The sequence below is a fragment of the Tachypleus tridentatus genome, chromosome 5, assembly GCF_004210375.1.
Source record: "Tachypleus tridentatus isolate NWPU-2018 chromosome 5, ASM421037v1, whole genome shotgun sequence".
Taxonomy (NCBI): Eukaryota; Metazoa; Arthropoda; class Merostomata; order Xiphosura; family Limulidae; genus Tachypleus; species Tachypleus tridentatus.
In genome coordinates, this window is record NC_134829.1 from 33,421,536 (window position 1) to 33,440,249 (window position 18,714).

Consider the following 18,714-nt stretch of genomic DNA (forward strand, 5'->3'; position numbering starts at 1 on the left):
CTGCGCTAGCCGTCCCTAATTTAGAAGTGTAAGACTAGAGGGAAGACAGCTAGTCATCACCACCTACCGCCAACTCTTGGGCTATTCTTTTACCAACGAATAATGGGATTGTCCGTAACATTATAACGCCTCCACGCCTAAAAGTGGCCAGCTTGTTTAGTGTGACGGGGATTCGAACCCCGCGACCCTCGGATTACGCGTCGAACGTCTTAACCCCACATGCCGGGCCGCCACGAACTTGAAAATGCACTTAGTACAATTAGTTTACTCTCGATTATTTCTACCAGTTTTTTGCACACACGGATACAACTTTATATTAGTACGTTTTATTAAAAATAAATTCCAAATATTTAACCTGTTCATTCAGTGTTGCAAAGTGTTGTTCCTAAGCATAATTAAAAATTCAAACTTCCCCATAGCAAATTTTTAAGCACGTTACTTTGAATAGTGCGTGTAAGTTTACGTGCAGCTATTTTGTTCTGCATTTTATATAATTTTTCAAAGGAAGAATGTTAACCGTGAACGGAAATGAGAAGGAATTCGTCCTGGAAGGGCACGCTCACATTTTTTTTATTATTTAAAGGAATAAGTTTCCGTGCTTGTGTGTAAATAAAAACCTCAAGTTTCCAGGACAATCAGTTCTTCGATTTTTTATTTCTTCTGGACTAACTTGCAGACTAGTTTAGCCATCCTGGCGAGTTATAATAATTAGCATTTTGCCACAAGCCTTTTAAAATTTATATTACTTTACTTTCTGAAAATGGTCATAACGTCAAATAACTCGGAACCAGGACTAGAAAGGCCAACTTCAGATGACTGACGGTGGTTTTTGTACTTCCTGTTAGTCTTCCTGGTGAGTTATGATAATTACAATTATGCTATTATGTATTACTGTAGCTTTTCTCTTGACGTTGTAGACGAGATGTAAACATTGGTTTTATGCTATTTATGTTTTTTAACTTTGTTTTTTTTTACCTTGATTTCCTTTTATGAATTTTACTAAATTTACTTTAACTGTTTAACGGATGTTTGGTGCAGATAGCGTAGCTGTTTTGTGCCATAAAACATCAAACCAAAACGCTCGGTCATAGGAATATGATACAAATCAAGCGATATGGAGAAATAAAAATGTCTTTAAATCGTATTCAAGAACAGTATTTGATAACGTTATTTATTGTTCGAGAAACAGTAGTGTTCTCAATGTGCATTCACTCGTTTAAACCTTGATTTTCTTGTATACACATAATAATAACTTGTGCTCATGGTTACATTTTATATGATTCTCTAACTGCAACTTTCAGAATGTTTGCTGGTCTTGGTTCTGTACACCTCCATCTTATCAGAGTTTGTTTATTTTGAATTTCGCGGAAAGCTACACGAAGGCTATCTGCGCTAGCCGTCAGTAATTTAGCACTGTAAGACTAGACGGAAGGTAGTTAGCCATCTAGTTATCACCACCCACTGCCAGCTCTTGGGCTACTCCTCTGTCAACGAGTAGTAGGATTGACTATTACTTTTTAACGCCCCCACGGCTGAAATAACGAGCATGTTTGGTGTGAGTGAGATTCGAACCCGCGATCCTCATATTGTGAGTCAAACCTACTAATCACCTGGCCATCCTATCAGCGATTAGACAGAAGTTTTTCTTCAACTTTTTGATTTACATTTGATTGGTTAAAAGGTAAATACTGCTGTTAACGACATTGGCTATTCATCTTCCGCTCATTATCTACACAACCAAATATTTGGCTTTATGATCAGGAGCTACCGTTTTGTTTTTCTTCATTCGTGGTGTTAAAAGTAATGCTTGCTAGAAACCTGGTTTCTATAATCGTGGTGGATAGAGCACAGATAGCTCATTTTGTAGTTTAACTGTTAATTAACAAACAAAGCTTGTAATTATCATGTTCTATCGGTGACAGAATGGGTTTCAAAAGACGTCTCCTTCACCAACGCCTTTAACTTTTCCATTTAGGTTTCACATCGCAAAGATGATGTATTACTTATCAAACGGGACGTCTACCTCTTCGTGTTGGTCGTAGAAAACATTTTAACTTATTCACTTCCGATATTGAACTATAAATACAAACATTTCAATGAGAGACACAGCAAAATTCTAGAAAAAATTCCATGTATTAGCACGTAAAGAGAAGCTGGCACTTTCAACATAAAGGCATTAGTTTTCATTAAGACTACTGACACAGACAACATAGATGTATCAGCCTTCGTTAAGACTATTGACACAGACAACATAGATGTATCAGACTTCGTTAGGACTATTGACACAGACAACAGAGATGTAATAGTTTTTGTTAAGACTACTGACACTGACAACAGAGATGTAATAGCCTTTAAGACTACTGACACAGACAACAGAGATGTAATAGTCTTTGTTAAGACTACTGACACTAACAACAGAGATGTAATAGTCTTTGTTAAGACTACTGACACTAACAACATGGATGTATCAGTCTTCGTTAAGACTATTGACACGGAAAACAGAGATGTATCAGTCTTCGTTAAGACTACTGACACAGACAACATAGATGTATCAGTCTTCGTTAAGACTATTGACACAGACAACAGAGATGTAATAGTCTTTGTTAAGACTACTGACACAAACAACATGGATGTATCAGTCTTCGTTAAGACTACTGACACACACAGACAACAGAGATGTAATAGTCTTTGTTAAGACTACTGACACAGACAACATAGATGTATCAGTCTTCGTTAAGACTACTGACACTGACAACAGAGATGTAATAGCCTTTGTAAGACTACTGACACAGACAACAGAGATGTAATAGTCTTTGTTAAGACTACTGACACAGACAACATGGATGTATCAGTCTTCGTTAAGACTACTGACACTGACAACAGAGATGTAATAGCCTTTAAGACTACTGACACAGACAACAGAGATGTAATAGTCTTTGTTAAGACTACTGACACAGACAACATGGATGTATCAGTCTTCGTTAAGACTATTGACACAGACAACAGAGATGTAATAGTCTTTGTTAAGACTACTGACACTAACAACATGGATGTATCAGTCTTCGTTAAGACTATTGACACGGAAAACAGAGATGTAATAGTCTTTGTTAAGACTACTGACACAGACAACATAGATGTATCAGTCTTCGTTGAGACTATTGACACAGACAACAGAGATGTAATAGTCTTTGTTAAGATTACTGACACTAACAACAGAGATATAATAGTCTTTGTTAAGACTATTGACACAGACAACATAGATGTATCAGTCTTCGTTAAGACTATTGACACAGACAACATAGATGTATCAGTCTTTGTTAAGACTACTGACACTAACAACAGAGATATAATAGCCTTTGTTAAGACTACTGACACAGACAACATAGATGTATCAGTCTTCGTTAAGACTACTGACACAGACAACATAGATGTATCAGTCTTCGTTAAGACTACTGACACAGACAACAGAGATGTAATAGTCTTTAAGATTACTGACACAGACAACATGGATGTATCAGTCTTCGTTAAGACTATTGACACAGACAACAGATATAATAGTTTTTGTTAAGACTACTGACACTGACAACAGAGATGTAATAGCCTTTAAGACTACTGACACAGACAACAAAGATGTAATAGTCTTTAAGACTACTGACACAGACAACAGAGATGTAATAGTCTTTGTTAAGACTACTGACACTAACAACAGATATAATAGTCTTTGTTAAGACTACTGACACAGACAACAGAGATGTAATAGTCTTTGTTAAGACTACTGACACTAACATAATGGATGTATCAGTCTTCGTTAAGACTATTGACACAGACAACAGAGATGTAATAGTCTTTGTTAAGACTACTGACACTAACAACATGGATGTATCAGTCTTCGTTAAGACTATTGACACGGAAAACAGAGATGTAATAGTCTTTGTTAAGACTATTGACACAGACAACATAGATGTATCAGTCTTCGTTAAGACTACTGACACTGACAACAGAGATGTAATAGCCTTTAAGACTACTGACACAGACAACAAAGATGTATCAGCCTTCGTTAAGACTATTGACACAGACAACAGAGATGTATCAGACTTCGTTAGGACTATTGACACAGACAACAGAGATGTAATAGTTTTTGTTAAGACTACTGACACTGACAACAGAGATGTAATAGCCTTTAAGACTATTGACACAGACAACAGAGATGTAATAGTCTTTGTTAAGACTACTGACACTAACAACAGAGATATAATAGTCTTTGTTAAGACTACTGACACAGACAACATAGATGTATCAGTCTTCGTTAAGACTATTGACACAGACAACAGAGATATAATAGTCTTTGTTAAGACTACTGACACAGACAACATAGATGTATCAGTCTTCGTTAAGACTATTGACACAGACAACAGAGATGTAATAGTCTTTGTTAAGACTACTGACACTAACAACATGGATGTATCAGTCTTCGTTAAGACTACTGACACAGACAACAGAGATGTAATAGTCTTTGTTAAGACTACTGACACAGACAACATAGATGTATCAGTCTTCGTTAAGACTACTGACACTGACAACAGAGATGTAATAGCCTTTAAGACTACTGACACAGACAACAGAGATGTAATAGTCTTTGTTAAGACTACTGACACAGACAACATGGATGTATCAGTCTTCGTTAAGACTACTGACACTGACAACAGAGATGTAATAGCCTTAAGACTACTGACACAGACAACAGAGATGTAATAGTCTTTGTTAAGACTACTGACACAGACAACATGGATGTATCAGTCTTCGTTAAGACTATTGACACAGACAACAGAGATGTAATAGTCTTTGTTAAGACTACTGACACTAACAACATGGATGTATCAGTCTTCGTTAAGACTATTGACACGGAAAACAGAGATGTAATAGTCTTTGTTAAGACTACTGACACAGACAACATAGATGTATCAGTCTTCGTTAAGACTATTGACACAGACAACAGAGATGTAATAGTCTTTGTTAAGACTACTGACACTAACAACAGAGATATAATAGTCTTTGTTAAGACTATTGACACAGACAACATAGATGTATCAGTCTTCGTTAAGACTACTGACACAGACAACATAGATGTATCAGTCTTTGTTAAGACTACTGACACTAACAACAGAGATGTAATAGCCTTTGTTAAGACTACTGACACAGACAACATAGATGTATCAGTCTTCGTTAAGACTACTGACACAGACAACATAGATGTATCAGTCTTCGTTAAGACTACTGACACAGACAACAAAGATGTAATAGTCTTTAAGATTACTGACACAGACAACATGGATGTATCAGTCTTCGTTAAGACTATTGACACAGACAACAGATATAATAGTTTTTGTTAAGACTACTGACACTGACAACAGAGATGTAATAGCCTTTAAGACTACTGACACAGACAACAAAGATGTAATAGTCTTTAAGACTACTGACACAGACAACAGAGATGTAATAGTCTTTGTTAAGACTACTGACACTAACAACAGATATAATAGTCTTTGTTAAGACTACTGACACAGACAACAGAGATGTAATAGTCTTTGTTAAGACTACTGACACTAACAACATGGATGTATCAGTCTTCGTTAAGACTATTGACACAGACAACAGAGATGTAATAGTCTTTGTTAAGACTACTGACACTAACAACATGGATGTATCAGTCTTCGTTAAGACTATTGACACGGAAAACAGAGATGTAATAGTCTTTGTTAAGACTTGACACAGACAACATAGATGTATCAGTCTTCGTTAAGACTACTGACACTGACAACAGAGATGTAATAGCCTTTAAGACTACTGACACAGACAACAAAGATGTAATAGTCTTTAAGACTACTGACACAGACAACAGAGATGTAATAGTCTTTGTTAAGACTACTGATACTAACAACAGAGATATAATAGTCTTTGTTAAGACTACTGACACAGACAACATAGATGTATCAGTCTTCGTTAAGACTATTGACACAAACAACAGAGATGTAATAGTCTTTGTTAAGACTACTGACACTAACAACATGGATGTATCAGTCTTCGTTAAGACTACTGACACAGACAACAGAGATGTAATAGTCTTTGTTAAGACTACTGACACTAACAACAGAGATATAATAGTCTTTGTTAAGACTACTGACACAGACAACATGGATGTATCAGTCTTCGTTAAGACTATTGACACAGACAACAGAGATGTAATAGTCTTTGTTAAGACTACTGACACTAACAACATGGATGTATCAGTCTTCGTTAAGACTATTGACACAGACAACAGAGATGTAATAGTCTTTGTTAAGACTACTGACACAGACAACAAAGATGTAATAGTCTTTAAGATTACTGACACAGACAACATGGATGTATCAGTCTTCGTTAAGACTATTGACACAGACAACAGAGATATAATAGTTTTTGTTAAGACTACTGACACTGACAACAGAGATGTAATAGCCTTTAAGACTACTGACACAGACAACAAAGATGTAATAGTCTTTAAGACTACTGACACAGACAACATAGATGTATCAGTCTTCTTTAAGACTATTGACACAGACAACAGAGATGTAATAGTCTTTGTTAAGACTACTGACACTGACAACAGAGATGTAAGTCTTTAAGACTACTGAAACAGACAACAGAGATGTAATAGTCTTTGTTAAGACTACTGACACTAACAACATGGATGTATCAGTCTTCGTTAAGACTATTGACACAGACAACAGAGATGTATCAGTCTTCGTTAAGACTACTGACACAGACAACATAGATGTATCAGTCTTCGTTAAGACTATTGACATAGACAACAGAGATGTAATAGTCTTTGTTAAGACTACTGACACAGACAACAAAGATGTAATAGTCTTTAAGACTACTGACACAGACAACATGGATGTATCAGTCTTCGTTAAGACTATTGACACAGACAACAGAGATATAATAGTCTTTGTTAAAACTACTGACACAGACGACATAGATATATGTCTTTATTAAGACAATTGACACAGACAACAGAGATGTAATAGTCTTTGTTAAGACTACTGACACAGACAACAAAGATGTAATAGTCTTCGTTAAGGCTACTGACACAGACAACATGGATGTATCAGTCTTTGTTAAGACTATTGACACAGACAACAGAGATGTAATAGTCTTTGTTAAAACTACTGACACAGACAACATAGATGTATCAGTCTTCGTTAGAACTGGAATGGCTATCTTTCTACATAAACTATGGTTAACAAAATAATAACATACACACAAGGTTCAGTGATGTTCTACAACTATCCACAAATCACAGGTTACGAAAATGTGCACGAAATAATTTTTGAAAAAGATGTAGCGGTTATCATATATGTTTAAACACTTTGATAAGAAACACGCAGTAATTGTCACATATGTGCAGAAACTTCCGTGGCAGACACACTAGTTGTCAACGGTATGATGAAAGAAAGAAGGTGTCTTATGAAATAATTCGAATTTCACTGAAAACCCGCGACTTCATATCGATAAATAAAATGAAAAAAAACGTGCAAACTGAAAGCAATTCTTATTCCACTGTTGAATGTATAAAACTGTTTTAATTGTTTCGTAAGAATGTCCTTTTTGTACAAAATGATAAAAGAGGCAATCAGAGAAATCAACGAAGGAAACGTGTGCAAGTTAAAACTGGAATGAAGAAAGACATGTACATGTTTCCTGCTGAAGAACTGTGTGGTAAAGCTAGAAAATCTCACTAATCGTTATTCATTTGTATCGTGAAATACAGCAAGGTTTACTCCCTATATCTGTTACTTTATATCACCAAGCTCTTTGGGAATCTTAACCGTAGCCTAAGAATTGGTTATCAGAGCAGCGTTAAAATGGTTCACTGGTTCAAAATTCACAAAGGGTATTAAATGTTAGTGAATTTTTCAACGACACTTTCATTTTGTACATAAAACGCTTCACCACCCACCGCCAACTCTTGGGCTACTCTTTTATCGACGAATATTAGAATTGACCGTCACATTATAACTCCCCCATGACTGAAAGGGCGAGCATGTTTGGTGTGACCGGAATTCGAACCCGCGACCCTCAGATTACGAGTCGAACGCCTTAACCTATCTGGCCATGCCGTGCCCACCGATAATGACTTCAAAGGGTGTATTTGCATCTAAGGAGGCCAGGTAGTTAGGGCACTCGACTCGTAATCTGAAAGTCGCGGGTTCGAATCCCCATCACATCAAACATGCTCGCTTTTTTTCAGCTGTGGAGACGTTATAAAGTGACGCGGTCAATTCAACTATTCGTTGGTAAAAGAGTAGCCCAAGAGTTGGCGGTGGGTGGTAATGACTAGCTGCCTTCCCTCTAGTCTTACACTGCTAAATCAAGGACGGCTAACGCAGATAGCCCTCGAGTAGCTTTGCGCGAAATTCAAAACAAACCAAAATAAATATCTGGAGGCTAAACTCACGGTAATGCTGTTGCCAGGCGATGAGGCGTTGCTACGTCATTTGGAATTACACAACGCCGAAAAACAACTTGCACTTTCATAGAACTCGAAACTATTTGCATGATGCATACAGAAACACATGAAAAAGAACGTGAACGCAAATGAAACTTGAAAATACCGGTTTTGTGGAACAGTCATCTCAGTAAGGTGGAAAGTTTGATGGTTCTTTGTGTTAATGTCTTCATTGTATGATATGAACAGGATAAAGCAGAATTTCATGAATAATTTCCAAGTGTTGACATAATATGCGAAACTAGACCTCTTAAAATGACTAACAGAGACAACAAAGATGTATTATTTTTCGTTATAGCACAGAGGTATTACTGTCTGTACGAACTACTGGGACAAACAACACAGAGATGTTAGTGTTTGTTAGGGCTACTATGACAGACAGCATAGAGATACTGTTTGTTATAACTAGTTGGATAGACGACATAGAGGCATTGTTTGTTAGGACTAATGGTATAAACAACATAAAGGTATTATAGTTCGTTAGAACTACTTACACTAACGACAAAGGTTATCAGTAGTTGTTTTAACGAAAACCATGGATATTAGTTTTCGTTAGAACTAAAATGGCTAACTTACTATACAAACCTTGTGCAGTTTACAGAATAATTACCAATATTTTCCCACACGATATTCAGGTACATTGATATTTTACAAGTTTCATAGGTTCCGGAAACGTTATTCATGGAATAAGAATGTCAAACAGGAAAACCAAATAAAAATGAACCAAAAATGTGATGGAATGAGTTAATAATATTTAGGCTTACAGAAATCACACAGTGGAGGTGATCGGCTTGTGTTCGGAGTTTTAACTTAGAGTGGCTGTCGAGACAAGTCAGAGACACCTATATTAGACGAAATCAAAATATGAATAAAGATCGAATCAAAATCCTGGTGCGGTATTTCACAAATGTTAGATTACTAACGATAACGATCCCTCCAATTGTACGTGAGAGATAAACCCCCAAATCATTATAACTTGTATAGGTATCTTTACCAAAAACAATGAATGTGGTATGTAACCTTTAGGTACAAGTACTTTTTATACCCAGGTCCGGCATGGCCAGGTGGGTTAAGGCGTTAGACTCGTAATTTGAGGGTCACGGGTTCGAATCCCCGTCGCACCAAACATGCTTGCCCTCTCAGCCGTAGGGGAGTTATAATGTGACGCTCAATCCCGCTATTCGTTGGTAAAAGAGTAGCCCAAGAGTTGGCGGTGGGTGGTGATGACTAGCTGCCTTCCCTCTAGTCTTACACTGCTAAATTAGGGAAGGCTAGCGCAGATAGCCCACGAGTAACTTTGCACGAAATTCAACTCAAACCCTTGTGAAGTACCCCTGTGCATTACTTGTCAAACGTTTGACCCGTAGTGTGTATATAAACTAACTGAAATACAGGTTTGCGTGATACCTCTGCATACTAAAAACCGTAAATGCACGTGACCAAAGTTCTTCTATTAAAAATAAGATAATGACGTCAGAACGACATTATGAGCTGTAAGAACTGAGGATTTCCCTAACTATATTAAACAAAACAATAACAACAAGAATAATGCGAAATAAAAACAACAACATAGAAATATGGATTTGGTTAAAACGATACGGGTTTTATTTCCATTTTAGAATACTGACTTCGAATAAACTAGTACTCAAATTTCTGACACACCTTGAACAAATGTAAAAATATTTTATGCAAGGGGAATTACTTTACCTTTCTTTTACACTAAAGATAAAATATGGTATTTTAATGTCCAGGGTATTTCATGTACACGTAACTTGCTATAAGTGGCGTAATTTTCAAAAGTTCAGTTATACTACCTTCAAATAACAAAGTACTTATATCAATGTCTGATGTTTTTCGTAATATGACAGCTTAACAGATGACAGAGACGTCGTGTATTTTACTCTAAGTAAGATAATGCATGCAGCTTTAATCTTGTTCAAGTAATCTCTTTTAAATCTTCTGTCTGGGGTGTTACTTGTGATAACATTCTTAATCTAATATGATATTCTTTGATAACAATATGAAACGTTACACTTACTCCACCAAAAATAAGGACTATCTGTGCTAGCCGTCCCTAATTAAGCAGTGTAAGACTAGAGGTAAGGCAGCTAGTCATCACCACCCACCACCAACTCTTTTACCAAAGAATAGTGGGATTGACTGTAAATGATAATGTCCCCACGGCTGATAGGGCGAGCATGTTTAGTGGGAGAAGGATTCGAACCTGCGACCTTCAGATCACGAGTCAAGTTCCCTAACCACCTGGTCATGTCGGGCACCTACGTAAGATAAAGTGTTGTACAACTAAATTCTGTATCTTTATGCATATACTAAACTGATTATTCATAAATACGCAAATTATCCCACAATTATTTTCTTGGTTTGGATATTCTTTTAACATTCATGAATGGGAGTTACTTATGGGCGACCATACTGTATCCGTTTCTCCATTATTTTCATGCAAACTCCAAAAACTAAAACTCTGTCTGAAAGTTTTACAACGCTACTATTTTATAAAAAAAAAGGCATGTTTTTCTTTTGGACTCAAGGTTAGGAGCAGCGCCGTAACAGAGACAATATTTTATCAAGGTCAAACTTAGGTTTTAAGCCATAACTTCCAATTATATATATAAAACTATAATTTTTAATGTTTCGTTTTGGTTTTTTAAAAAAATATATGGTTACAATATAATGAATTAGGTATTGGGATTTACTGATTATGTTTACTTATTTAACTTCATTTAAATGTATTTATTTAATTTGTTTTGAATTTCGCGCATAGCTACTCGCGGGCTATTCACTAATGTATATATATATATGTGCGTGCGTGCGTGCGCAAGTGAGTAAAGAAAGTAAAAACATAAAATAAAATCGAGGACACGATTTTGATGTCCACAAAGATATTCATGATAATGTCGTTCTCATTGAATTGTTTTTTTCATGAATGTATTTCACCCAGATAGCGTGTTTACTGTGCACACCTCAGTAAAAACGGGACAGCTGTTCCTGGATATTCAGTTCACGCTGAGCTCTGGTGTTTTCGAGAGGTACGACCTGTACACGAAACCTTCACACCTTTTAAACTTGGGTCCTGCACATCCGGTTTCAAGAGTACAGTAAGCTTTTCACTTGGAATCGTTGTGAGCCAGTCATAACAATATCAAACAAAGGAATACAGATCAAATTAAACGACAGCTGCAGGAACATGGATACGCAACCAGCACCATTAATAAAGCGATAAATACACGTGGAAAGAATACGTTGCTTCAAAAGCTTGATTCACTTTATCACTTCCGGTTGCTAATGACAGCTTAATTGTTAAAATATCCTGAAATGCAGTGGTTGTAATGAGAATAAGAAACTTCACTTGAAACATTTGACAAAAAAATAATTATGCTTTCCTTCCTCCTGTCCTGGTATAGGTTGCACTTCAAGGTAGGACGACAAATGCACTTCAAAACAACAATTAGTTTACATCTTATGCTGTACAACAGATGGACAGATTTATATTGAAGACTCTCGTAGACTTATACAGGAAATTATCCTGTAACACATTAGAGTATTACATGGGGTGGGTAGCTGTGGATATCAACCAACAAAAGACGGTTGACACCATAACAACTGTTATACTAACAAATGGCCTATATAATTAATATTTCAGCCACTGTTTGTTGTGTTCCAACTGGTATGAATAGTTTGTGTCATTGAGCAAAACGCGCCATTGGCAACAGCTATGGCGGACTTCGGTGATTGGAATATTATTACACACCCTTCTTCTTGGAAAGACCCTAATGGATCGAATAAATAATGTAGTGTTTGAAGGTATAACTGTCGTAATATTATCATCTCAATAGAAATATAATTGCACATATACGGTCTGTTTGGCTATTTCATAACGTTGTAAGTCCGCAGGCATACCGCTGTGCCATTTAGGGGGTGTTACACTTGGAATACCATTTGAGGAAGGATTTTGTTTTTAATTGAATTTGAAGTAAAAATAAAAAGTATTGGTAAAAATATGTAAAAAGATGTGACATAAAAGTGGCTAAGAACACACCAAAAAGAAAAAAATAATGAAATTCGTAATTCCCTTTTTGTTTTCATGTTCCTCCTTGCTTTACTTCAATAAACATGATTTATTCACTTGTTCGTCTTTACAGGGTTTACCATTCTGTAATTTACATATATATTGATATTACAGTTTTACATGGTTGACCCCTTTATTCTAACTTCGCTTTTTTGTACCTGTAAAATATTTTGATCAGATAAAATATTTGTGATTCGTATTTGTTATGTGTTTAATCTATCTGATAAATTAACTTACTATTTCTTTCTTCCATTTCTAGCTAATTGCCATCATATGTTTTGGATGTGGATCTCCAGCAATCACCAGCTACAGTCGTTTCTACCTGTTTGTCATCTCCATTTGCTTCATTTTCACCATCTTCCTTGTCTTCATTCATCTCATCGGACTTCATGCTCTTCTGCCTAACTTCCCTTGGTTATTTGCAGTAAGTAAATTTAAACAAAGTAAAAAAAACTGAAAAAACTAATTCTACTTTTTTGCTCTTGTTTTTCTGTTATTATTATGCAAACGAAAGATATATCAAAGTGTATAATGTCGTCCTAATAAACTGGAAAAAAATTTTCCCGTGTCAGCAATCACCACAGAACAATTTACTGAATCAGTTTAGAAACCTAACGCCATGAATCATTTTTTATATGACAAACAATGACACCATTGATGTATATCTTATGTACTGTCTAACATTTTTGGTTCATCTATTGCGTAACATCTTATCATCAGTGAGCCACCTTTGATGCAAAATGTATCATCACTGGCTCATATGTGTATATATGTACAATATATTATTATTGGTTCATCTATTACATGGAATTATTTTTTTATACCTTTCGCACAGAATCAAAGAAATTGGTAGTTTTGTAAGCCGAAACTAAAACAGGAGAATAACAAATACAACTGATATGTTACATACTTCGTTAAATATTCGTAAATGATGGATGCTTATTACTTGGTTTGAACTAAATATGGCAAACTTTTTGGCATTTATTTTGAACATTTAGCACCTTTAGAAAAGGTCTACAAAATGTCGTTTACAACAGCTTTGTTTTCTTTTTGTCTAAGCCACATGAAACTATCCAGAAATGTTCAATCACCAAGATAATGTCCAGCAATAAAAAAAAACCCTTGGTCCATGTATTATTCTTTTTCGTGATATGAATATAAAAAAGAAAAGTTCAGTGTTCTCGCTTTTGCATCAAAGTTTGATTGTCAAAAATGTAAAAATATTCTTTTTTAATGGCTTTTACAACAACCCGTATTTCGTTATTATTCGGTGTTAACTCCGGAAGGTAAGGACATCGATGTAGTAGCTGATTAGATAGAGAACTTGCATCTTGAACGTTTATCAAATATGATCAGAGGAGCCTTCGCCTTATCTCTGGCTAATTTTATGATATGTGCTAATCCTAGCGTTAGCAACATGAAACACTGACTGTTTTATGTCAATATGAGTGTAGCAGAAAATTATAAAAATGTATATGTAGTAGTGATCATTGTTCCGTGTTATTATTTTTAGTCAGATTGCGTGCTGCCATCTAGTATTAGTTAACCACATAATTCAAAATAAATGTATGCATCTTATTTTTTTGTCTTCACAAAACCTTCGGATTTACACTACGGTATGTAAACCACTCTGTCACATCTGACAATTGTTAAGAAGAAATAACAATAAATGTATGGAAGCCGTATTTATCATTACTATAGAGGGAACTACTATACACTTATACAAAATTGTCTTTTGTCATATTAATATTTTTTCGTAAAGAAAAGAATATTCATAAGGATATTTACATAGAATGCTGGGTAAATAAAAAGTTAATATTGAATAATCACTAAATATTTCATGTTGATATTTCAGAAACTTTCAGTAAAGTCCTGAAGACTTAGTCCCAAAGAGAGTTTTGTATTTCCCAAATTTTGTATATGCTCGTACGAGGGATGACAACAGTCAAGGATAGTTCAAAGTTGGTCGCAAACAGGCAGGTCGCGCGTAGAGTTTCATGACAATATTACTCCAACATTTGTCGTTTACATCGGTGGTACAGCGGCATGTCTTAGGATTTACGACTCTAAAATTAGGGGTTTGATTCCCCTCGTTGGACTCATTAGATAGCCCAATGTGGCTTTGTTATAAGAAAAACAAATACATTTACATTGTTTTTTTGCAACAAAAGAAATCGTGCAGCGAGCTGCCTTAAGAAACTGGAACAGGTCATCTCTTTGATCACCAGTTTTTTTGTCGTTGTTTTTTAGTATTTTTAAAATAAATAACAAAAAAAATAAAATTAAAGCATTTATTTATGTTCAACCTGACGTGATAAAACGATTTAATGAGTCAGTACGGCTTAATAATCGGGAGTTCAAAACAGTTTTAAAATATAAATAACTTCGGTGACTAATGAGAAGAAACATATCTCCGAGGTGTGTGTTAACACTGTACTCTGTAATGGGATATAAACATAATTCTATATAGCTTTTTTAAAACAATGGATTATTGCACCTTATATTTCAATTTAAGCTATTATAAGGTACTATTTATCGACACTGTTTGTTTGTTTTTGAATTTCGCGCAAAGCTACTCGAGGGCTACCTGCACTAGCCATCCCTTATTTAGCAGTGTAAGACTAGAGGGAAGACAGATAATCATCACCACTTACCGCTGACTCTTGGGCTACTCTTTTACCAACGAATAGTGGGATTGACTGTCACATTATAACGCCCCCACGGTTGAAAGGGCGAGCATGTTTGGTGCGACCGGGATTCGAACCCGCGACACTCGGATTAGGAATTGAGATTTAATCATAGTTTATAGCTCCAGAATCTCTTGACTGAGTCGAGATTTAATCATAGTTTTGGACTCAGGAGGCCCAACCCTTTTTATTAATGTATTTGATCATGTCCAAGGTTTCATAGATTATTTTACTCTAATCATGCCTAAAATAATTTCAAGTGCCACAGCTATTGAGGATACCCTCTTCTTTTCTTTTCATTTTGTCAAATACAAACTTTTAGCTCATAGCTTCATCTCTTGACCACTTGATTTCATATTACATACGCGACTGTTTAGGATTTTTTCTTATTAAAATTCAGTAGATGATTATGATGTTAGTCAATAATAGTAAATTACTTCATAAACACATAATACTAAAATTGATGGTTAACCCTAATCATTATTTATTAGTATAGTATGATTAGGCACTCCATCACTCCTTTGTGAACCTGACGATGACCGAAGAAGGTCGAAACGTTGTTCGCTCTTCTACGTAAAATATTTTCTCAACCCAAACGAGCCGTTTTTGCATACATATTTCTCTACAAGTGGGTTTTCTCGACATGACTGATTATGATTTCAGTTACTAATATAAGTTTTGTTATTCACTTTCAGCTATTATTATGTTCGTGAATCTGTGTGTTCATAATTTGCATCCCGTTGTTGCAGAAGCGCACTACACAATTACGAGCCTTGATTGCGCTACAAGTCTGACAGTCAAATCCCACTATTCGGTCCGATAAGAGTTGTCGGTGAGTACTGTTGATTCGATGTGTTATCAATTCAATATTACGGAGTGCTGTACGCCGACCTGCTTTGTGTAGCTTTGTATGACAATTCTGTAACAAATGTGTTAGTGATAGCATTGTCCCATGACTATTCTAAGTTTATATATCTGTGTATATATTTAAAAAGGTATTTCACATTTTCAGCCGTAAAATTCAGATATAGCCGTTCCTAGTTTTGAACTGCCGACCAAAGGGAAAGCAGCAGTCAGAAGTATCCGCCATCACAAGGACTTTGAACAAAATATTGGGTTTGGCTGTCACTCTTATCATACACACACAACTGAAACTGCAGAACATGTTTAGTGGCGTCAGGACACAAACTTTGTACCTTTCAATATGTAGCTAGACTCGGTACCTATTTGGCCAAACCCGATAATTTCAAATACCAGAGGATATTGATTTACTATAAATCAGAAATTTTATTTAAATGTCAGCAACTGCTTTAGGTTTCTCTCTAAGTTTCACTTTCCTTGTATTTATCAGGTTGGTTTTGGTTTGGTTTTGGAAATTCGCACAAAGCTATTCCAGGGCTATCTGTGCTAGCCGTCACTAATTTAGCAGTGTAAGACTAGAGGGAAGGCAGCTAGTCATCATCACCCACCGCGAACTCTTGGGCTACTCTTTTACCAACGAATAGTGGGATTGACCGTCACATTATAACGCTCCCACGGCTGGGAGGGCGAGCATGTTTGGCGCGACTCGGGCGCGAACCCGCCACCCTCAGATTACGAAGCGCACGCCTTAACGCGCTAGGCCATGTCAGGCCCGAGTATTTATCAGAAATGTTTGATTACAAGTGCAGTTATGTCTCATATCAGTATATATAACATAGCTGAACGTTTTCTCGAAAATTCAAGTTTTTAAGAATTGGACATTTTGTAAGTATGAAGTTTGGGTCCATTTTACTTCACCTAATTGTAACCTAAATTAATTTAGGTATCTGAATAAAACAGGCAATTCTTTATTGTTAATTTAGATGTTATGCTGTTTGTGATTACAACTAATTTTTATAATTATTTTTTCCTATTTTCAGGAGCTCATCCACACGGCCGTTGCCACGGCTCTTTATATAATAGCTGCTATAGTCGAGCTCGTGATGACGTCAGATCCCAAGTTTGAATTTTTTCTTCGTCTTGTAGGGTACTACCGCTCGTACATTGCTGCTGGGGTAATAACTTGAATTATAATATATTTTTATGTTTCTGTGGTAAAATTGCGTGACATGAACTCTTGATACTGTCATAATGGTTGAAATTCAATGTAAGCTTTGCCACAGCTGCCAACTTTTTCATTTTCTTAAATATACTTGTTCTGACTTAGCTCGCTTTCAAATCTCTTTCAGCTTGGATTGTTTTTAAGTATTCTGTAGCTAAGCCAGTGTTTAAAGTTTTAGTTTTATTAAGGATCTAAAATGGCTCAAGGTACCAAAAAATAATGTTCAGTAGGATATAAATGTGGCTTGAACGACTGTATGTAACCTGGAACATGTTCTTTATTGTACATATAAAACAGACACGTGGAACACACCCGGTTTAAGCCAACATGCTCCACTGTTTGGCTTTAAGATAGAAGGTATGAATAACACGGCATTACTTGATATGGAATGGCTTTCTGTGATGTATGGTATCAATACTTGTTGATAATGTGGATGTGGAGATGTCAATTTGTAACAAGTTTTAACTGTTTGCTCCAAGGAGAACTTGTGGGGTGTAATATCAAAACTTGTTGATAATGTGGATGTGGAGATATTAACTCGTGACAAGTTTTAACTGTTTACTCCATAGATAACTTTTAGGGCATGATTTCAATATTTGTTGATAATATGGATGTGGAGATGTTAACTAGCAACAAGTTTTAACTGTTTAATCCATGGAGAACTTGTAGTGCATGATGTCAATATTTGCTGATAATGTGGATGTGGAGATATTAACTCGCGACAAGTTTTAACTGTTTACTCCATGAAGAACTTGTTGAGCATGATGTCAATATTTGTTGATAATGTGGATGTGGAGATGTTAACTAGCAACAAGTTTTAACTGTTTACTCCAAGGAGAACTTGTGGGGTATAAATATCAATACTTGTTGATAATGAGGATGTGGAGACATCAGCTTGTAACAAGTTTTAACTGTGTACTCCATGGATAACTTGATCTTCCTTAACTCTGAAGGTACTAAAGACCTGTGGAAATGGTAAAACATGGTAGAAGATATGCAACACTATTGGGTACCACATTTGGCATTAAAATATGTTGCCTCTGGAACTCCCATCAATTGATCTCTAAGCTTGACATGAACACCAAAACTCTACTAATTCTGGATGTCCTGTCCATTAATTACTAATCACCACATCTGCAATAAAAAACTTTGGAGCTCCTATCTATTAAATACTGATCACTGCTTGTGGGATCAAAAATCTATTTCTTCTGAAACTTATATCATTTAGTCTCCAATCATAGTACATGGCATCAAAAGCCTCTGGAGTTTCTCTCAGTTGGTTAGCCAATAAGTACTTGATTTCACCCAA

General features: G+C 35.9%; 1 protein-coding gene across 1 annotated transcript in view; it reads left to right on the top strand.

Moving 5' to 3' along the window:
- LOC143250880 (CKLF-like MARVEL transmembrane domain-containing protein 4) overlaps positions 1-18,714 on the top strand; it is a 46,512-nt gene that overhangs the window by 20,794 nt on the left and 7,004 nt on the right. The window contains exons 2-3 of the mRNA XM_076502034.1: positions 12,895-13,059; positions 17,224-17,358. Of these exons, the coding sequence (XP_076358149.1) occupies positions 12,895-13,059; positions 17,224-17,358 (300 nt within the window). The remainder of the gene's footprint in view (positions 1-12,894; positions 13,060-17,223; positions 17,359-18,714) is intronic.